Source organism: Haliotis cracherodii, unplaced genomic scaffold (assembly GCF_022045235.1).
Source record: "Haliotis cracherodii isolate W230 unplaced genomic scaffold, xgHalCrac1.p SCAF_6, whole genome shotgun sequence".
NCBI lineage: Eukaryota > Metazoa > Mollusca > Gastropoda > Lepetellida > Haliotidae > Haliotis > Haliotis cracherodii.
This window is the reverse complement of record NW_027266319.1, coordinates 63249959-63273231: the sequence shown is the minus strand read 5'-3', so window position 1 is coordinate 63273231 and position 23273 is coordinate 63249959. Positions and strand designations below refer to the sequence as shown.

At 43.7% G+C, this 23273-nt stretch overlaps 1 protein-coding gene across 1 annotated transcript; it reads left to right on the top strand.

Moving 5' to 3' along the window:
• Positions 1–1930: 1930 nt before the first annotated feature.
• Positions 1931–22851, top strand: LOC139445964 (epidermal growth factor receptor-like). Its single transcript, XM_071227211.1, has 5 exons — positions 1931–2104; positions 7720–8058; positions 9530–9676; positions 14925–15031; positions 18912–22851. Exons 1-5 carry the CDS (start codon positions 1993–1995, stop codon positions 19020–19022), a joined length of 816 nt encoding a protein of 271 aa, XP_071083312.1. The 5' UTR covers positions 1931–1992; the 3' UTR covers positions 19023–22851.
• Positions 22852–23273: the final 422 nt, after the last annotated feature.

Genomic DNA, 23273 nt, shown 5'->3' with positions numbered 1-23273 from the left:
CGGGGCGGTCGGGTAGCCAAGTGGTTAAAGCGTTCACTCGTCACGCCGAAGACCCGGGTTCGATTCACGACATGGGTACAATGTGTGAAGCCCATTTCTGGTGTCCCCCGCCGTGATATTGCTGGAATATTGCTAAAAGCGGCGTAAAACCATACTCACTCACTCACTTAATATTCTCTCATTTGTCCCCTGAACACGTGTATCCTCAGTTGAGCAATGTCGTGGAGGTCGTGGTCCCAAGCAGCCTATGTTGGTCGGAAGAGGCGACTAAATGGATGGGTGGGTGACTGGGTTGCTTGCGTGGTATTCCGACGGTGGATCGTTGCTCACAATATCGATCACTGGATAGTCAGGTCCAGATTCGCTTATCTTCAGGTTAGGGTCATATAGCTGGAATATTGCTGAGTGCGGCGTTCTGTAACAAACATTCATATTGCTGTCACGTCGAGTTTCTGATCGTATTAATAAATCTTGTTGTGGTCTGTGTGCAATATACACTCGTGGGTTTCACCAGGACATGCTGCCGCTACACTCAGGCCCGTAGGTGAGGTGAGGTGAGGTGAGGTGAGGTGAGGTGAGGTGAAATAGGGTTGAACGTCGCGTCCAAGATTATTGCACTTACATAGCGAAGTTCATAGCCGATTTATAGTGCTAGCTCACTGAGATACGATACCGCAGTTTGACATGAAAACCCCACTCAGACACAGTATACGGACTCCGAGCCGACCAGTCCTTCTTTTAGCCCCTTAATGCCGAGCACCAGACAGGGTAACAACAAGTACCATCTTTTAACGTCTTTTGGTATGACGCGGCCGGGATCGAACCCCGGACCTTCAGCTCTCCGGGCACGCTCTACCACTAGACGGTCCAAATAGCGCAATAAACAATGACAGTGTGTAGATGAAAGGATGTTTAAAATTGTGTTTGTAATTATAAGCGCGGTTAAAGATTAATGTGTACCTTCTTTGCAAACGCTTAAATATTACCAAAGTAAAGTAACACACATGGAGACTAGGAGATTTACAGACATCAAGTACATTTACGCAAACAAAAGGTTCACATATGAACAAAATAGCACTTTGTTATTTTATTAGCTATATCTCAAGATATTAAAGAGTGTAGCATACACAGTGATTGATTAGTTTGTTGTTTTACGCCGCAATATTCAAACTATATGACGGCGGTCTGTAAATAATCGAGTCTGGACCAGACAATCCAGTGATTAATATCGTGAGCATCGATCCACGTAAATGGGATCGATGACATGCTTCAACCAAGTCAGCGAGCCTGACCACCCGATCCCGTTAGTCGCCTTTTACGACAAGCATAATCGCCTTTTACGGCAAGGATGGGTTGCTGAAGACCTATTCCTACCCGGAATCTTCACGGGTCATCATAAACAGAGGGAGCACGAAACAAATTGGGTCAGTTGTGGCATCCACGTAAACAACTATCTGATTTTAGATAACCCGACCAGTGAGAATGACGCCTACGAGCGGTAAAAAACAAAGGATGCCACTATTGTATGTACCTTGCAAATAGCTGTCAGCTGCAGTTACCTCGTGGGCATTCTAGTGACGGTCGCGTACATTTGCCACTACTGTTTCACCCCCAAAACATACCATTCAAACCTCCAAAACATATTTCCTATGGCAATACAATTTTCCTAACCGAATTGCATATGATCTTATTGTGATGTCCAAAATTCATCCGGAGAAGAATTACCCGTAGGTTTCACATCAATATACAATAAGTTAACCTTTTAAGAGCATGTGAAACTATTTTCTAATATGTGAAAGGGCGGAGGTTGGTCTTTCGGCCGGATGTTCTTATCAATTAATTAACGTGAATTAGATAATTGTGAAACTAGAAACGATATTACAGTAGATAAAAAGGTTGCTGTCGCCGACGATTTCAGTAAGCACATACATCCTGTGCGCACATACCCCACACTTTACAGTGCTTGCGGAGTTGAGTACCACTCGAGAAGTGATGATGTTGCTGGGAACAATGGTGGTCCTGGCGTTGGCCACGAGGACGGCTGTAAGTCTGAAACTTTCGTCGAATGACATCCCCGAGACAGGTATCACGGAAAGCGATACAGGTGTGTGTTTTTTAATGTCATTATGTACTAAAGAGATAGGATTTTTTTACAGGTTTTACGACTTGTATTTTGTGCACTCCTTGGTTTGATGTATACTGAAAGGTACAAGAAAGCATTCATTTTGAAATTGCATTTGACAAAAAAATACACACGTAGTAGGTTGAAAACAGTCGCCTGAGATTCTCATTGACACGAGCCATGTGCATGCGATATCGCCTGTGATACCATGCGGTCAATCTTGTACCTCTGCCTTAGGTCAGCGAGATGTGACGATTCGTCACATTAACACAGTTCATTCACCAAATAATTTCCCCCTGTTTCATTTTTAAAAATAATCTACACTTTTACACATGTCTTGAAAAGGTTAACTTTCATTAAGAAAATATCACAATAAGTGAAGAACTATTTCCATTGGCGTATTTATCCTTTGTTTACATTGGTTGTACGGCTCCACGGTGCACGTGCTGTCGTTGACGCACGACGGAGAGCTAGCGACAGGGTCACTTCAATGTTTAAAGATGTCTTGTCATGCTCCTCGCTGTGGATGTTGTGGCATATCTATATAATTATGAAAAACAATATGTAAAGCGCACCGAAAGGGTTCCGTTAGGCCAGTCTGGTCTCATTTCAGACAAAACGCGTCTGTTTTCAAGCAAAGGAAAAGTCCGGTCATGTGATATGCAAATTAGCGGTGTAATGCTAATCATTACTGCGCCGGAGTGTTGGCGGACGATAAAATTATGCAAATGAGGTAACCTGATATAGGAACTTTTTAGAAGTCCCGTGCATCGAAGAGATGTCGTCTTACTAATACAAACTATTGCCTAAAGTTCCCAAACAGTATGTATGTGTGTTAATGGAACCAATCGAGGCAGCATACTTCGATTTATCTTTAGAATGAAACTATCAACGCGCATGTTGACGGGGAATTAGCTCTTGGGGGAATAAAGGACAAAATCGACATCACTGTCCCGGAACGCTTTATGCACAACATGTAAACAATAAACAATAATTGCACAATGAGCGGAATACCTGCTCTGACAACACAAACACAGCAATGAGCAGACTTTCCAGCTCACCTCAGGGCGTTTCCTACGAGCAGCATATCCTGCTCGAGGTCGTCCCTATGCCAGCACTCGGAATACCAAGCCTGACTAACACCCTAGTAACTATGTAATGGTAGCACATATATAGTAATGAACAACAATGGACAGACAAACAGACAACGACGTTGCTTTGGACATATGGGCGTGATTAACAAACACAGTTCATGGGATGATCAATTAGGGCAATAAATGCCATACTATAAAAAGCAGTAGTTAAAGGGAAGTGATATGGTAGTCCAGGCTGACTGACAGTCAAAATACAATGAAATGTTGGTGAGGATTAACAACGGGGATTAGCGCCTAAAACGTAATGACAATTAAGTTATGGAGACATGGCTACAGGGTAAATTGCCCTTGAAGTCAAATGTACTGCAGACAATGGTAGTCATAAATCAGTCGCTATGACAAAACTATAACACTCGCATATATCCGTATCGAGCATAATACATAATTTTGATTCCATATATGTGGTAATTACTAAAGGAAAACACGGTGGTGTAACTGAAATACTGTTGAAAGCGGCGTTAAACCTCACTCACTCACTCACTTTTGGGAGGTATCACCAAAATGGAAAATGTCTGATCACATTAATCTGACATGCTGGTAAAGTTCAAAAGCGGCATTAAACCAAACTCACTCACTCTCTCGCTCTGACTTATTTACTCGCTCGCTCACTCACTCACTCACTCTCACTCACTCACTCACGCATGCATGCACGCTCGCACGCACGCACGCACGCTCGCACGCACCCTGCCTGGTGCTCGGCATTAAGCGAATAAAACAAGGACTCGTTAGCTCGTATTTAGTAAAATGAGTCGGAGTTGGGTATCCATGTTAAACTGCAGCATACTTTAAAACCGACATTAGTACCGGACTAGCACACACGCGTGTCATAAATAAATAAACAAACATGGCGTCGCCCTTGTCATTCGCCAAGGCTCGCTAAATACAATGTTTAATCCCAAAACAGGATATTTACCATCCCCAAACACACTCGCTTAGCTACGTCACAGTTAAACACTGATTTTCAGTATATTAGACTATTCTATTCATAATGATAGCAATTATCCCAGTAATTCCTCCAGATTCCCGATGGTTAATTCTGACTCGATCGGCGAATGACAAGAGCGACGCCATGTTTGTTTGTAAACACAGGAAGTAGTCTCTAACTGACCTTTGATATTTGCATCTGTATCCGCATATGACCCCAACGGATATCGTTTTCTCCGTTGGCTCCGAGAAACCTGAGCATTATATGATAATTATGTTTATCTCATTTTTTTATTGTCAAAGTTGGTTTATCTTAACTAAGCGGCAAAAGAAAGTATAGGTTGTAATTTGTATTTTTCCTACTACCAGCGATAACTAGTGGAAAGTGGGTATTGGGAATATGACTCACGGCCCAGGAACAGGTACCAAAAAACACCTCACCCGAACGCGCCACCTTTGACGGCGCTCGTGCGATGACAAAAAAATGGTGAAACAGGTTTCCATAAACTGCACGTGCATGCTAGCTGTATAAATGCGTTCGTCTGCAGGGTATAACCACACGTGATGAAAGCACACAAAAGAAATGCCACGACTGTCACAGGAGCACAGAGAGAGAGAGCCATAGGTATGGCCGAAATGGGGGGAACACGGGTACAAATTGCCAGAAGGTTTGTTTGTGCACCATAGATAGTAGCCAGGCTGATTCAACGGTACAGGCAGACAGGGAGGACACAGGACAGGCCTAGAACCGGACGACCCCGAGTGACAACACCACTGGAAGACGGTCAGATACGGCTCATTCACCTGCGAAACAGATTCGCAACGGCGACGGCAGCAACAGCGCTGGGACATAGAGAATCTCACCCTCGTGTCTTTTGATATCAAATATATCAACGAGTGTTGATATATTTGATATCAAAAGACACGAGGGTGAGATTTTATTTATCATCCAACATCATTCTTCCAACTTTTTCAAATTGTAGACAGCAATTAGCAGTGTCTTCAGTGTAAAAAAGTACTGCTAACAGCTTCAGTAGCAGAGCCATTAGTGATGTCATTTGATTGTTTGTGACGTCATGGTAACCAATGACATCACAATGGTCTGCAAAGCGTCGAGTGCTTTTTACTGATGAAAGTCGGTTTAACTTGTTTCGAAATGACGGCAGAGAACGAATTTATCGACGCAGAGAGGCTCCAGCGTGTATTCGAGAGGTCCATCTATTCGGCGGGGGAGGTGTCATGGTGTGGGGCGGTATTTGCAGAGATCAGAAAACTGATTTGGTGATTTATACAGGGAAACCTGAACGCTGTGCAGTACAGCGACCAAGTCATGCAGCCAGTTGTGCTTCCGTTCTTACAAAACCAACAGCAGGGGACATTGTTTCATCTCAATGCCAGGCCCCATACTGCAAGACTGACTCGGAACTTTCTGAACCAGCAGACGTTTTGCCCTGGCCTGCCCACTCACCCGATATGAATCCTATTGAACATCTGTGGAATCATCTTGACAGACAGATTAGAGCACGCCATCAGCCTCGCGTCAACAGACAAGAATTGCAGCAGGCCCTGAGAGACGAATGACAAACGATTCCAGTCCACGTCATCAGAAGACTGACGTCATCGATGAGGCGGCGTATCACAGCATGCATTGAGGCAGCTAGAGGTCATACACGCTATTGGAGGCAACTGTGTCGACAATGAACTTGTAGTGTTTGTGTGTTTTGGTGACATTTCAGACAACTTTTGAAAATGAAATTTCTTACCCCACCATTGTTTACCTTGAGCTTACGTTACCTGTGGGGGCGGTCGGGTAGCCTAGTGGTTAAAGCGTTCGCTCGCCACGCCGAAGACCCGGGTTCGATTCCCGACATGGGTACAATGTGTGAAGCCCATTTCTGGTGTCCCCCGCCGTGATATTGCTGGAATATTGCTAAAAGCGGCGTAAAACCATACTCACTCACTCACTCACGTTACCTGTGATTGCACAATTTCATTCAAACTGTGGTCGGTCAATCATTTGTTACCCCTCCCTAGATTATATTATGATTCACAACAAAACCCCTTCTTGTTATTTTTTTTATCGATCATTGAACTCGACCTATACTTTCTTTTGCCGCCCAGTTTAATTGATTTTAATATGAACATTATTATAGGTAACCCACTGTAAGACAACGCTGGCGACACATATTTTTCCGACAAAATTTAAAAAAATAATAAAAAATGGACCCATGAAGATCCGTGGTAGAACAGGCGACTATGCTTGTCGTAAGAGGGATCGGGTGGTCAGGCTCGCTGATCGTGGATCGATGCTCATAATGACAATCACTGGATTGTCTGGTCCAGACTCGATTATTTACTGACCGCCGTCACAAGCTGGAATATTGCTGAGTGCGGCGTTAAACAAACAAACAAAGTTGTCAAAATTAAGAAAGAAATAGTTTCGTTATTCCAAGCGTAAATAAATTGAAACGTTGGTTTAAGATTAATTATAATTGACAAACAACTCTCCATTCCTGAAAAATAATGGACCGTTTAAACAATATAATGACGTCACAGATGTGTTTCAATAGAATATCCTCGCGTACTGTGATTTCGAGCCCCTAAAAAGTATTTCTCATTACGTGTCGAATAACAAGGCCAATCCTCAAGTCTTACCTTAGGGAACCGTCATTTCTGTTAACACTTGGATTATCAGATGACCGTGTCTTGTTAATTTTAGTGATAAGCAGGCGCCATCTTGTTTCGGTCAACTGATTTCAGCCTCTCCATTACAGTCGGGTTAAAAATAGATGCACCACATGACAAGTCACATGACATTACACACTGGAGGTTCACAAACAGCAGCCGATGCATCATCGGCACATACAATTGTTCTGAGGCACAATTATCATCACATCAAGTCTGAATAAAAAGTGCATATATGAAAAAGTAAGTTTTGAGGTGTGTTTTAATTACTGATTGAATGTTTTACCTCGTTGTACCTTTATTCGCAATATACACTGTAACTTGACCAGTTGCCGATCACGTTGGTGTCTACAGAAGGCTCAGAAATGTCTGCATTGATTACATCATGAGTGAGTGAGTATGGTTTTACGCCGCTTTTAGCAATATTCCAGCAATATCACGGCGGGGGACACCAGAAATGGGCTTCACACATATTACATCATGAAGTGACCCGAGAAGAGCCGGGATGGAATAGGTCTTCAGCAACCCATGCTTGCCGTAAAAGGCGACTATGTTTGTCGTAAGAGGCGACTGACGGGATCGGGTGGTCAGGCTCGCTGACATGGTTGATGCATGTTATCTATCCCAATTGCGTGGATCGATGCTCATGATATCAATCACTGGATTGTCTGGTCCAGACTCGATTATTTACAGACCGCCGTCATATAGCTGGAATATTGCTGAGTGTGGCGTAAAACAACAAACAAACAAACATCATGAGGTGCGAAATGACCGTGGTTACATATTGTTTAGGGGCTCGAAAACATGTGACGTGGGTGTACTCTATCCTTGCAGTATGTTCCGGGAGCAGATCATCTTTGTCTTCTTCTGGCTCGGATAGCTGGTGGTACAACAAAACGGTACAACTATACACCAACTGCACCTACGTGGACGGCAACCTCGTCGTTACATGGCTTACGGACGAAAACATCAACTACGACCTAACTTTCCTACGTAACATACGGTACGTCCGAGGCTTCGTACTGATCGCAGGTTCGGATGAGCACATGGACCTGAGCCTCCCTAGCCTAGAGGTGATCAGGGGGAACCAAACATTTCCCTATGGTGGAAACGAGTATGGGCTCGCAGTCCTAGTCACCAACTTTACGTCAGTACGACTACCCCGGTTGAAAGGTAAGTCCAAATAGGCTAGAGAGTGAGTGAGTGAAAGAGTTGGGTTTAACGCCGCTTTTAACAGTATTCCAGTTATACTAGAGCGTGTCAGCTTAATTTGGGCGGAAAGCCCGAAGTGATGCAGGTCTCAGACGTTTACCACTTTGGTGAAACCCACGAGCACGGGTATGGTGCTGACAAACCTAGAAACATAATCGGGGCGAAGCGGGATTCGAACCCACAATCATAGGTTTCTGGCGTGCCCAAGGGACGCAACTCTGCGCAGCGAATCGCGGCGCCTTAGACGACTGGGCCACCCGTGCCCCCAAATAGGCTAAAGAAAGAGCCGAAGGTTCATGGATACAGTAATAAGGCCTGTCGTTCAAGCGACGCTGAGCCATATGCTATAACACTGAAATAACACGCACACTATTCGCGGCGCAGTCGCGTCGGACCATCAGGAAAATTGGGCACGTGTCAGTAAACGCAGACATGAGATGAGTGAGAAGGAGTTCGTAGGGCCAGGTTAGATTAGTGTTGTTTTTTTCTGTGTTTTTTAACGCCGTTTTTTAACTCAGCAATGTTCGAACTGTATAACGGCGGTCTGTAAATAATCTAATCTGGGCCAGACAATCCAGTAATTGACATCATGAGCACGGATCCACGCAATTGGGATACGATGATATACATCAACCAAGGCAGCGAGCCTGACCACCCGATCCCGTTGGACGCCTCTTACCACAAGCATAGTCGCCTTTTACGGCAAGCATGGGTGGTATGTGTCGATGTGGATACAAGACGGTGGGCTTATTGTTTCAGCTTTATATTGGCTGGAATAGACCCGGACGGTCCTGTGGTCATGTGTGGTCACAAGTTCTCAAATTCCAGTGTGAACTTTTCCTTTCCTCAATTGAATTTAATATTTGACAGTAAGACACCGATATTTTATTTAAATTGCCCCACAGGCCTTACGCGAAAATTGTCTTGGTTGCATATTTCTTGAAGCAGTGGCCGAAAATAATAGTCTGTCAGAAACACAAACAGCCAGGAGCACACATCTAATAGGTATTGCCCAATGAACTAATAATTGTGTGCTTTTGTTAACGGTCAATCAGGTCGGTGAGTGAGTGAGTTTGATTCTACGCCGCTTTTAGCAATATTCCAGCAATATCACTGCGGGGAACACCAGGGCCCACTTGCACAAAGCGATCTTAGCGCTAAGATGATCGTAACTCCCATACTTTAACATAGGCTTACAATAGTCTTAGCGCTAAGATCGCTTTGTGCAAGTGGGCCCAGAAATGGGATTCATACATTGTACCCATGTCTGGAATCGAACCCGGGTCTTCAGCGTGACAAGCGAACGCTTTAACCATTAGGCTACCCGACCGCCCCAGGCCAATCAGGCGGTCCACTGGCCCACAAAACATATGTCATGAAAGAATACAACTGCCATTGCGCTTTTTAGATAGCATCCTATCTCATTTTACAGAGATCTCAAACGGAAAAGTTATTTTTTATGCAAACCGACCCGACATTCGGGTAGAAGTGAGAAGGTCCTGGGACTCCATCGTGCGAAACAGGGAACCCGGAGCTGTCAACATACAGGGGGACATCATGCCGCTCTCCCCACATTCAGGTAAGTACGAATATATAGGTGAGGTGAAATGGGGTTTAACGTCGCGTCCAAGATTATTGCGCTTATGTAGCGACGTGCATGCACATGTGTGTGTGTGTGTGGCTGCTTGTACTAGTCCGGACTGATGCCGATTTATAGTGCTAGCTCACTGAGATACCATGCCCTTAATGCCAGACAGGGTAACAACAAGTACCATCTTTTAACGTCTTTTGGTATGACGCGGTCGGGGATCGAACCCCGGACCTTCCGCTCTCCGGGCGGACACTCTACCACTAGACCACGGAGGCGGTCTAGTACGAATTTATAAACTGCAGCGTGGTATCTCAGTGGGCTGGCACTAAACAATTAGAAACACGCACGCACGCACGCACGCACGCACGCACTCACGCACTCACGCACACACGCAAGTCGCCATATAACTTGAACGGAAGGATACTCCCAATTTCCCGTCACTTATTCGATATCATTTTTTTATTCTCTTATGGTTAATTGTGATTTGACTGATGGTAAAATAATATAAAATGACGTCCAAAAGAAACTTTACCAACTGAAAATATAAATTTCAGACAAAGTATAAACAATTTTTCGATGAAGTCTATCTAAAACACATAACCTAAATACAACAATAGTGCATGCAGAAAATGTTAATCGTCTGTTACATGTTTGCGAGATAACACGCGAAAAAGTGAAAAACACGTGCACCACGGAAAACTGCAAATGCACGTGCGGGTAAGGGTATAAAACGATTGCAACGGCAAGTCAGACATCCACAGTGATTAAAAATCACAAAAGAAATGCCACGACTCACAGTCGAACAACGTGAACGAGCCGTGGGTATGGTACAGATGGGAGCCACCCACGCTCATATTGCACGAACCTTCGGTTGCTGCCGCGTTGCCGTTACCAATTGCAACTTGATGCAACGTTACAGACAGACAAGGCGGACCCCTGACAGGCCAAGAACAGGCAGACCCAGGGTGACCACGCCCAATGATGACTGGTACTTGCGTACCTTGCACCTCCGAAATCGCTTCCTGACAGTGACGTCATCGGCGACAAATGCCTTAGGTCACAGGGTTAGTCGACAGACAGTGGCCAGGAGACTCAGGGCTCATGGAATCAGGGTTTTTAGACCATACAGAGGACAGCTATTGACAGCGCAACATCGTCGTCTGCGATTGAGATGAGCCCGGACTGTACGACGTTGGCAACGACGTGACTGGCAGAGGGTTGTCTTCATTGACGAAAGTCGATTCTGTATGTTTAGGGCTGATGGAAGACAACGTGTTTACCGCCGAATGGGTGAACGGACGGCGGCGTGTTGCGTGCAGGAGGTCGTACCATATGGTGGAGGGAGTGTCATTGTGTGGGGAGGGATATGTGGGCAGGAGAGGACACCGCTGGTCATCGTTGACGGAAACTTGACAGCTCAGCGTTACATGGATAACATTCTTCGTCCAGTTGTCCTACCATTTCTCCAACAGCAGCCACGTGGTGTCATTTATCAGCATGACAACGCTAGAGCCCATACAGCCAGACTTGTCACTAACTTCCTCGCAGCCAACCACGTCAACGTCCTACCGTGGCCTACACGCTCACCCGACATGTCCCCCATAGAACACCTCTGGGACTTGATGGATCGTCGTGTTCGACAACGACCACACTCTCCAGCCAACCAGCAAGAACTGATCTTGGCCCTCCACGAAGAATGGCGTCAAATCCCACGTGACCTCATCAGACGACTGACTTTTTCTGTGCGTCGAAGGGTTTTTGCGTGTATTGAGGCATTTGGTGGTCACACACGCTACTAATGACTTGTTATTGAACGTGAGCGATTGTTTATGTACTCTGCCTATTGTCCATGATTCTGAAAGCTCGACTTTTGTACCACACCCAACTTTGGGGGGCTCTGACGTCATTCTCGGTCGCAGTATGATTGTCATTTTCACTTTACTTCATGCATGTATGTTTTGTTGTTTTTTAGCAAGAGTGATTTGAAACTCTGGTAAAGTTTCTTTTGGACGACAGGTTACTATACTATCGGTATTGATTACATAACCTCATGACAATGAATGAGAAATAGCTGAACGCTCGCAATAAAGTCAAAGCCACAAATACTTATGCTGTACCCGTCATTTCGTATTCTTTTGGTGTTGCTGATTGGACGAAACAAGAAATTCAGGGTTCTGACACCCTCACACGAAGAATCATCCCACCACAAGATCCCACCACTCAATCACCTCAATCGCTTATATTTACCAATCATGATGGGAGGGCGTGGTTTCATTAATGTGGAGGCTCTTCATGATAGAATTGTTTTGTGCACTTTTGCACACATTTATTTGTCTGATGATTCTCTTGGGAAGCATGTTTAGACTCATGATGAAAACAAGGCATTCCACAGTTTTCTTAAACGAGCCAAGGATGTGGACATAATCTCATTGTCAGTGTTAAATTACTGTGTTCTGTACTGCTGGACGGTACAGAAATGAGTGTCAACCAAGCGAAGTGCCATTTCAAATCGGCCCAGACTCGTTTTTTTCAAGAAGAGGCTATCTGAACGGCCACTGCATCGAGTTTATGTGCAGTATGTTGAGAAGACCGGCAATCCTGCAGAGCCCTTCACTTGGATGAAGTCGGCTGACCTGAAAAGTGAAACAGAAGGTTTTCTGTTTGCTGCTCAGGACCAGTCACTTCCAACTCGAAACCGTCAATGTGTGATTTTGCATCAAAATGTGAATATGAAATGTAGATTATGTAATGGATTTAATTATACTGTCCAACACATTGTCAGTGGATGCCCAGTTTTGGCACAAACACAGTATCTTAAACGACATGATGGGGTGGCTCTTTATTACGGCCTTCGCCATGCTTGTGGTACGACCCGGAATATGTAGAAGGCGTCATGGAAAATGATAAATACAAAATCCTTTGGAATAGGCCCATATACAGCCTCAGACATATCCAGGCCAACAAACCTGATCTTGTCCTTTTTGATAATTCCAATCAAATCATTTATATCATTGAATTTTCTGTCCCTTTTGACAGTAATGTGATTGACAAGATTCAGGAAAAACACGACAAATAAGCGGACCTCGCTTTCGAAATACCACGCTTGCATCCCAAGTACCAAGTTGTCCGACTCCCCATTGTTCTCGGTGCCTTAGGTTTGGTACCTCCCAGTCTGTTGACTGACACTGGGAGAGTACCCGGGTTTGCTACCAGGAATACAGCCCTTCTGGCAATCTGGGTAATGCAGAAGGCTGCTGTGTTGGGGAGTCTTCACATTCTCCGAAAAGTTGTGGGTGGGTTTGACTAGGCAGCGCTTCCTGGGAGATGTCCGATTCGCTCTCTGGGCTGCGTGTAGAGGGGGCAAGGGCCCTTGGCTGATGATGAGCCTAACCAGCCTGACTGTGCCAGGATCACCCAAACCCTCTTTGCTGCATTTTTAATTTTAATCTGTAAATAATAATAATACCATGAAAATGTCTGCCATAATTGAAATATTCTTCATGATTATTCATGATGAAAGTGTAATAAGATGCATGTGATCCCTGCAATGTTGTCTCCAATATAAACTGAAAGCATTCTGAAATATCATACAATACGGTCATGTTTAAATGTTTTTTTCACTCATTGCTCATCCATGTATGCATGCATCATTATGACATTTTATATGCAGTAAGTTTATGGTAATGACAATAACCCGTTACATTTTGGCATTGTGTAGTGCCATATTCGCCACGACTTCAAACTTTAAATATGTCCCGCTGCATTAATGTCATGACAGGAATGAACATGCAGTTTTGACCGTCTGAGAGACAATTTACATACCATTGTCTAGTTTGATGAACATGTTCCATATTCATAATAAATCTCTGCTAAAAGCAGAGTGGATTGTACAATTCCGGCCATGTCATGAACATGTGTTTATGAAAAACTATCAAATAGTGATGATAGAATGTGTTCGCGGAAAGATGAGTGTCTCCTGCCCCACAGGTGGAACCCGTCACAAACACATGCAAAGGAAAGTCAATTTTTCACACTGATGCGTCAAATTTGGAAATGTCCACGACATGTTTTGAAAGCTTTACCTTGTCTGTTGTCTTGGATCTTCTGTTATTTCGGACCGCCTCCGTCGTCTAGTGGTAGAGCGTCCGCCCGGAGAGTGAAAGGTCCGGGGTTCGATCCCCAGCCGCGTCATACCAAAAGACCTTAAAAGATGGTACTTGTTGTTACCTGGTCTGGCGCTCGGCATTAAGGGGCTAAAACAAGTTTATTTCGTTTTGTATCCTTCTCCCCCCTTGAATGACCTTTCTGATCTGGTTGAAGTAATGTCCAGACAAACTGTATTTTTACGGTAAATTACCAGCAACCTTTTCACCATCTTTTTACAGTAAAACCGGTACACAGTAAAACTATCTGAATCCAGTTAATGTATTGTTACTATAACGGTAAATTACTATGATACGCCAAACTCACAAACTATACAATGGTTTGTCAAATAAGGTATGCATCTAATGGTATGTTACTGCAAGTGGCAAGGAAACTAACTCCAATATCAGAAGAAGCCCCTTTTGACAAACTGATCCTTTGCAGTAAAGTTTATCATAATACTTTTTTTTTATTTTGGGGGACGAAATTTTGTCGGAATATATTCTGACGAATCAAGGTTTTATCGACAACATATTTCCTTGTATGTAAACCCGATACCTTCCCACAGGGAGGAGTAGTAAACAGATTAGGAATTAGATTTATGTTTATCAATCTAAAAATCGATACCTCTCTGCATGAAGATCTGACGACGTCTCCATATTATGTCTCTCGAAAACGAAGATAATCGGGCTGTTCTCAATGGAAATAAGAAAGGCCACGCCATTATATTGTTGTGAATAATTTATACACTTTGTCTTTTCCGTAGGCAATTGAGTACAACAGGGAGTACAATCGATGGAATATTTGTGTTCTGAATGGATTTATTCTTCTAAAACTTGACATTTTCAGAAAAGAAATGAAAGCTGACATCTGATTGTCACAACATTCATTGATATTTGGGCGGTTTTCCCATCAAGCGACCATCTGTGGAAGGGTTGTCAGATCTTCACGCAGTAATGCAGCGTATCGGAGTAAGAGATCTGATTATTATGAGATTGTTCCTTTATCAAAAAGATGTCAAATAAATGTTACAAAAAGAAGCAGGCTAACTTATCTTCCTCTTGTAACGCTCACGTTACACTGGTGTTTCTAGACGAGTGCCCCTTGTCCTGTCCCCGGAGGTGCTACTGGTATGGTGCTGGGTGCTGTCACTCACAGTGTGCAGGGGGATGCTGGGGTCCCACGCCCGCCCAATGTGAGGTAAGTGTCCCTCGTCCTGCCCCCGGAGGTGTTTCTGGTATCGTGCTGTGTGCTGTCACTCACAGTGTGCAGGGGGGTGCTTAGGACCCACGCCCGCCAAATGTGAGGTAAGTGCCCCTCGCCCTGCCCCCGGAGGTGCTACAGGCATGTGGCTGGGTGCTGTCACCTACAGTGTACAGGGTGGTGCTGGGTATCAATTTTTCCCGAGCATTTTTAAAATCTGTTAATATCCCTTTTCCAAGACACCTTGGTACCTCTAACATTTGCTCCGACTTGCGCATGTGGGGCTAATCATCCTGTCCCGGTTACGACATCGCTATGTAAGTGCAATAATCTTGGACTCGACGTTAAACCCCATTTCACCTCATCTCATCCGGTCACGACATCGTTCACGATGCGGCAGCAGCCAACCAGACATCGTTCACGACCCAGGGTGAGTACTGGTGCAGACATCAAGAATGACACCTCTGTCATCCAATCAAATAGAGTGTCGTGTTCTTCTCCGGTCTATTTGCGACCTGGGATTCCTCTTGGGTCGTATACGGCCACGTAATGGGTAACTCGGAGGTGGTAATATGTATGAAATAACGGATTCGTCGGAGAATGTCTCCGAACCGGTTTCTCGGAAGCGGTGGCAGAACCAGTATACAGTAATGTGTTTCTCGGAAACGGTGACAGAACCAGTATAAAGTAATGTGTTTCTCGGAAGCGGTGACAAAACCAGTATAAAGTAATGTGATTCCCGGAAGCAGTGACAGAACCAGTATAAAGTAATGTGTTTCTCGGAAGCGGTGACAGAACCAGTATAAAGTAATGTGATTCCCGGAAGTAGTGACAGAACCAGTATAAAGTAATGTGTTTCTCGGAAGCGGTGACAGAACCAGTATAAAATAATGTGATTCTCAGAAGCAGTGTCAGAATCAGTCTAAAGTAATGTGTTTCCCGGAAGCGGTGGCAGAACCAGTGTAAAGTAATATGTTTCTCGGAAGCAGTGACAGAACCAGTATAAAGTAACGTGTTTCTCGGAAGCGGTGACAAAACCAGCATAAAGTAATATGTTTCTCGGAAGCAATGACAGAACCAGTATAAAGTAACGTGTTTCTCGGAAGCGGTGACAAAACCAGCATAAAGTAATATGTTTCTCGGAAGCAATGACAGAACCAGTATGAGGTAATGTGTTTCTCGGAAGCAGTGACAGAAACAGTATAGAGTAATGTGTTTCTCGGAAGCGGTGAAAGAACCTGTATAAAGTAATGTGTTTTTCGGAAGCGGTGACAGAATCGGTATAAAGTAATGTGTTTCTCGGAAGCGCTGACAGAACCAGTATAAAGTAATGTTTTTCTCGGAAGCGGTGACAGAACCAGTATAAACCAACGTGTTTCTCGGAAGCAGTGACAGAGCCAGCATAAAGTAATGTGTTTCTCGGAAGCGGTGACAGAACCAGTATAGAGTAATGTGTTACTCGGAAGCGGCGACAGAACCAGTATAAAGTAATGTGTTTCTCGGAAGCGCTGACAGAACCAGTATAAAGTAATGTTTTTCTCGGAAGCGGTGACAGAACCAGTATAAACCAACGTGTTTCTCGGAAGCAGTGACAGAGCCAGCATAAAGTAATGTGTTTCTCGGAAGCGGTGACAGAACCAGTATAGAGTAATGTGTTACTCGGAAGCGGTGACAGAACCAGTATAAAGTAATGTGTTTCTCGGAAGCGGTGACAGAACCAGTATAAAGTAATGTGTGTCTCGGAAACGGTGACAGAACCAGTATAAAGTAATGTGTGTCTCGGAAGCGGTGACAGAACCAGTATAAAGTAATGTGATTTCCGGAAGCAGTGACAGAACCAGTATAAAGTAATGTGATTCTCGGAAGCGGTGACTGAACCAGTATAAAGTAATGTGATTCTCGGAAGCAGTGACAAAACCAGTATAATGTAATGTGTTTCTGGGAAGCAGTGACAGAATCTGTATAAAGTAATGTGTTTCTGGGAAGCAGTGACAGAATCTGTATTAAGTAATGTGATTCTCGGAAGCGCTGACAGAACCAGTATAAAGTAATGTTTTTCTCGGAAGCGGTGACAGAACCAGTATAAACCAACGTGTTTCTCGGAAGCAGTGACAGAGCCAGCATAAAGTAATGTGTTTCTCGGAAGCGGTGACAGAACAAGTATAGAGTAATGTGTTACTCGGAAGCGGTGACAGAACCAGTATAAAGTAATGTGTTTCTCGGAAGCAGTGACAGAACCAGTATAAAGTAATGTGTGTCTCGGAAACGGTGACAGAACCAGTATAAAGTAATGTGTTTCTCGGAAGCAGTGACAGAACCAGTATAAAGTAATGTGATTCCCGGAAGCAGTGACAGAACCAGTATAAAGTAATGTGATTCTCGGAAGCGGTGACAGAACCAGTATAAAGTAATGTGATTTCCGGAAGCAGTGACAGAACCAGTATAAAGTAATGTGATTCTCGGAAGCGGTGACTGAACCAGTATAAAGTAATGTGATTCTCGGAAGCAGTGACAAAACCAGTATAATGTAATGTGTTTCTGGGAAGCAGTGACAGAATCTGTATAAAGTAATGTGTTTCTGGGAAGCAGTGACAGAATCTGTATTAAGTAATGTGATTCTCGGAAGCGCTGACAGAACCAGTATAAAGTAATGTGTTTCTCAGAAGCAGTGACAGAACCAGTATAATGTAATGTGATTCTCGGAAGCGGTGACAGAACCAGTATAAAGTAATGTGTTTCTGGAAAGCAGTGACAGAATCTGTATAAAGTAATGTGATTCTCGGAAGCGGTGACAGAATCAGTATAAAGTAATGTGATTCTCGGAAGCGGTGACAGAACCTGTATAAAGTAATGTGTTTCTCAGAAGCAGTGACAGAACCAGTATAATGTAATATGTTTCTCGAAAGCGGTGACAGAACCAGTATAAAGTAACGTGTTTCTTGGAAGCAGTGGCAGAACCAGTATAAAGTAAGTGTCTCTCAGAAGCGATGAAAGAACCAGTATAAAGTAATGTGTTTCTCGGAAGCTTTGGCAGAACCGGTTTAAAGTAATGTGATTCCCGGAAGCGGTGACAGAACCAGTATAAAATAATATGTTTCTCGGAAGAGATGACAGAACCAGCATAAAGTAATATGTTTCTCGGAATTGATGAAAGAACCAGTATAAAGTAATGTGTTTCTCGGAAACGATGAAAGAACCAGTATAAAGTAATGTGTTTCTCGGAAGCAGTGACAGAACCAGTATAAAGTAATGTGTTTCCCAGAAGCGGTGACAGAACCAGTATAATGTAATGTGTTTCTGGTAAGCAGTGACAGAATCAGTATAAAGTAATGTGATTCTCGGAAGCAGTGACAGAATCAGTATAAAGTAATGTGATTCTCGGAAGCGGTGACAGAACCAGTATAAAGTAACGTGTTTCTCGGAAGCGGTGGCAGAACCAGTATAAAGTAATGCGTTTCTCGAAGCGGTGACAGAACCAGTATAAAGTAATGTGTTTCTCGGAAATAAAGTATTACTGAATCAGTGTGAAGTAGCATATTCCCCTCCTAACTGACACTAAAATCCGTTTCACCCACACTGACTTGATCCATATATATAATGAATTAGTGAGTGAGTATGGTTTTACGCCGCATTTAGAATATTCAAGCAATATCACGGCGGGGGACACCAGAAATGGGCTTCACACATTGTGCCCATGTCGGAAATCGAACCCGGGTCTTCGGCGTGACGAGCGAACGCTTTAACCACTAGGCTACCGACCGCCCACATATAAATAATATTTTTATGATTGCTCATGGTATTATAGAGGACTTTATAAATTTGAAAAAGAAAGAATTTGATCTGGATCTATCTATTGTCTTTCTTATTTTTCTTCCAGACGTGCAAAGATTTCGAGCTGGAAGGCGTGTGTCTGAGTCATTGTCCAGCCAACCACTATCGCCACGGTCGACGGTGTCTGTTAAACCCCCTGTACAGAGGCGGACAATAGAGATGTATGAGTATGAGGTACGCCGTCCCTGTGGATGTCTGGGGGACAGAGAGAAACATCCCAGATAGGAAATATATATTCATTTACGTAGATTCTGAAACTTTTGTTGTGCATTTTGTATTATAATAACCTCAGTGACCGATGTGAACATAAATATACCGATTTATGTCAATGAATAAACAATATGCCATTTAGAAAGTGGTCAAATGTAACAAATGTTATATTTGGGATAACACTTTCTTAGTATCTGTACTTTACTAAGATAGTGTTATCCCAAATATAACATTTGTTACATTTGACCACTTTCTAAATGGCATAGTGTATTCATAGCTTTCGGCCATGGGAGCCGTGCCAACTTACACTTGTCAGAGGGGTACACAAAGTACGTGATCTTTACAACCAGTTGTCAGACTTTCATTTCATTTCATTTCATTTCATTTCATTTCATGTGGAAGCCTCGGTGGCTGAGTGGGTTAGATCGCTGACTTTGTGTGCTGGCGATTAGGTGCCTCACTCTGGCAAGTGTGGGTTCGAATCCCGGAAGGGACTCAACCCCCCCAAAAGTACGAGAATCTGTACTTTACTAAGAAAGTGCTATCCCAAATATAACATCTGTTAGATTTATGTCAAATAGATGTAGAGGCAGGTCGAGAATGTGTAAAACCTTGTGATTTTAGAGATTTCAAGAGGCCTGTTTCTTTTATTTGAACTGAGAATGTTTTTGTTTTGTTTTTAAATCAATAAAACGTTTTACTACGTGATGTTGAACACAAAAAAATTAAATTATGTTACATTAATCTAACAATTAATTATTGGACTTTTACACAAGACCCGTCAAGATCCGGGGTAGAATAGGTCTACAGCAACCCATGCTTGCCGTAAAAGGCGACTACGCTTGTCGTAAAAGGCGACTAACGGGATCGGGTGGTCAGGCTCGCTGACTTGGTTGATGCATGTCATCGTATCTCAATTGCGTGGTTCGATGCTCATGATGCCAGTCGATTATTTACAGACCGCCGTCATATAGCTGGAATATGTGCGTGGCGTTAAACAATAAACAAACAATCAAAACGTTTACACAAGACTGGAAATGGCGCCAGGGGGTGGGGTCTGTTATATCTCACTCTCCGTGGGGAGGAAAACATTATATAACATCCATCGTGGTCTCTGGGTTCGAATATATAGACCCGTGAATAGTTTCAGTTACCAGAACTATTCACTTGTTTCATAAAAAAATGTATTACACTGGAGCTCGTTTAGTGTTTGATTTATTACTTTCCATTTATAACGTTTTAAACCTCTAATTGAACTATAATAATTCCGGCAGCCTTCGTGGTCTAGTGGTAGAGCGTCCGCCCGAAAAGCGGAAGGCCCGGGGATCGATCCCCGACAGCGTCATACCAAAAGACGTTAAAAGATGGTACTTGTTGTTACCCTGTCTGGCGCTCAGCATTAAGGGGCTGGTCGGCTCGGAGTCAATATATTGTGTCTGAGTGAGCTAGCACTATAAATCGGCATCAGTCCGGACTAGTACAAGCAGCCACACACACACACACGTGCATGCACGTCGCTATATAAGTGCAATAATCTTGGACGCGACGTTAAACCCCATTTCACCTCACCTATAAAAATTCCCGTCAGAATGTAGGTCAAGCGTATGAATACAACATTTCACTGTCGTGTGTAAATAGGCAGACATCTACGAGATACACAGCATAATTCAAATGAGTTTAACAGAATAATGCAACTTCAAACATCATAAGTTGACACGTATTAATTTGAGACTAATATGACGTAGCAACGCGATAAATCGCAAAGAACAATGAAGAACGTGGTGTTATTTTTGTCGTACATGTATTCGGATTTCATCGATTTATATTCGTTTTCGAGATACAGAAATCATATATGCTTTTCTGAATGCTTGTGTCCATCTCGAAGATTTCAATATTAGCTTATGAGTGAGTGTGGTTTTACGCCGATTTTAGCAATATTCCAGCAATATCACGGTTGGGGGCACCAGGAATGGGCTTCACACATTGTGCCCATGTCGGGAATCGAACCCGGGTCTTCGGCGTGACGAGCGAACGCTTTAACCACTAGGCTACCCGACCGTACCTATTAGCTTATGAATACTGCTTATACGACTGCACTATTATAGTGACGTATGTGTGGGTGCTTGTACTTGTCCGGCGATACGCTGGTGTTATACTGCCCACTGAGATACCATGCTGCAGTTTAACAGGGATTACCCACTCAGACACGGTATTCTGAAAGCTAACCGACCAATGTTTTTAATCAAGTCGCTCACGTGATTTGATTCATTTCGCGATGTGAGACTCGTTTTATCACAATATAGATCTTGATTATCGATCAGATCGTCTTGACTGGGCGCCGCCGTTTTGTTTGAAGCAATGCAAGTGATACGAGAGGTTGAATCTGATTGGTCCATAGGAGAGGCATAGAAGGGACATAACTCGTAATAGCCACTGGTTTGCGCTACGATCAAGCCCAGGAATTCCAGCCTAGATCGGCAAGGGTGGAAACTGGACTTTTAAAGTCAGTGAATTATCTTGCCTCGGGAAGATGCCCATCCACCTGTATTGCTATTTGTTTTGGATTTTTTAAATTTACCTACGCAACCTGCATTATTCCAGCTATTTTTCTTTTTTGTGTGAAAAGAACAAAGTCACGATGTGTCTTCTCAGTGATTTCCTGAAGATCGTGTACACGTCTCAAGCTGGCCCAATTGTTAGGCTTGTATCTCTATGGCGTGGCTCGCGGTTCCCGTTTTCAGGCACTGGTTTGGGTGGTCAGATATTTCCCAAGGCAACGTGATATATTCTCTGCAAATACAGAAACGCCAAAGTGATTTTAGATGTATATTGTATATATATGAATAATCAACAGATGATAATCGATTGTTCAAAACAGGCACACCCCATTGTCATTGACCCAGGTTCCATATTGCACACATGGAACGGTAGATTATAGGTCATTTGTTCTCAGTATCTTGTATGGCAACCAATAGAGTGAAAAACTGACTGGCGTCATCGTCTCATGAAGCAATCAGATTCCAAATGTGGACTTGGGAATGTTCACTCTGCCTGCAGTGCTTGTGTCAACTGTTGGCGGTTCTGTGGTTGTTAATGACGTGCTCGCAGTCGTTGATCAAGTGCATCCCATACCTTTTCTATTGGGTTTACAACTGGTGACCTGGAGGGCCATGGCAGGAACTGGGTGTTGTGATTCCTGAAAAAAGCTGTCTGTCTTGCCGTGTGAGGTCGGGCGTTGTCTTGTTAGAAAATGACGTTCGCTTGTTGCGTAATGAGAAAGACATGGGGCCGAAGAATATCATCCGTGTAGGAGAGCGCTACCCACATCATCACGCTACCTCCACCAAATCTGTCCACTTCCTGTATGCAGTTTCATGCATAACGTTCTCCGCGACGCCTGTAAATACGACGTCTACCATCCGCTCGGCGAAGCATAAAACGTTACTCGTCACTTAACCAAACCATTGTCGTTGCAGCTGACAATGCAGGTCTGCCATAATGACACCTCGAACTGGTCGTCTAGCGCGAATATCTTCAACGCATAAAGAGTCCCTGACTATCTTGGCTGAAATCCCACGCAGCCCTGGCATTGCCGTAGTTGTAGAGCATTCTAGTTCCCTGGGCATGCTGCACTGCCTCCCGCAGCAATTACACAAGTTATAAGCACTTCCGGTCTGGACAAAACACATGTACATCGCAGAAAGCCCTGTTTGTTTGTTGTTTAACAAGCAATATTCCAGCTATATGACGGCGGTCTGTAAATAATCGAGTCTGAACCAGACAATCCAATGATTGACATCATGAGCATCGATCCACTCAATCAGGATACGATGACATGCATCAACCAAGTCATCGAGCCTGACCACCCGATCCCGTTAGTCGCCTCTTACGACAAGCATATACGCATTTACGAAAGCCCTGTGTATCTAAGTAAAGTTAATAAAACAGCTATACACACACTTTTTTAATAGACATCACTTCCGGTTGGGGAAAATGCATGTCATATGCAGTGGGCCTTTTGTACGGAACGTCCAATGCCTCTAACAACGTTAATATGAAAGTGATATGCACTTCCGGTTTAATGGCATCACTTCCGGTTTGGGAAAAGACTTGCCTTTTTAAACAGGAAGTACCATGCCAACACTCAAACCTCAAAGGGGTTAGTAAACATCTTTTTCGTGTCATGGCCTTGAGGAGG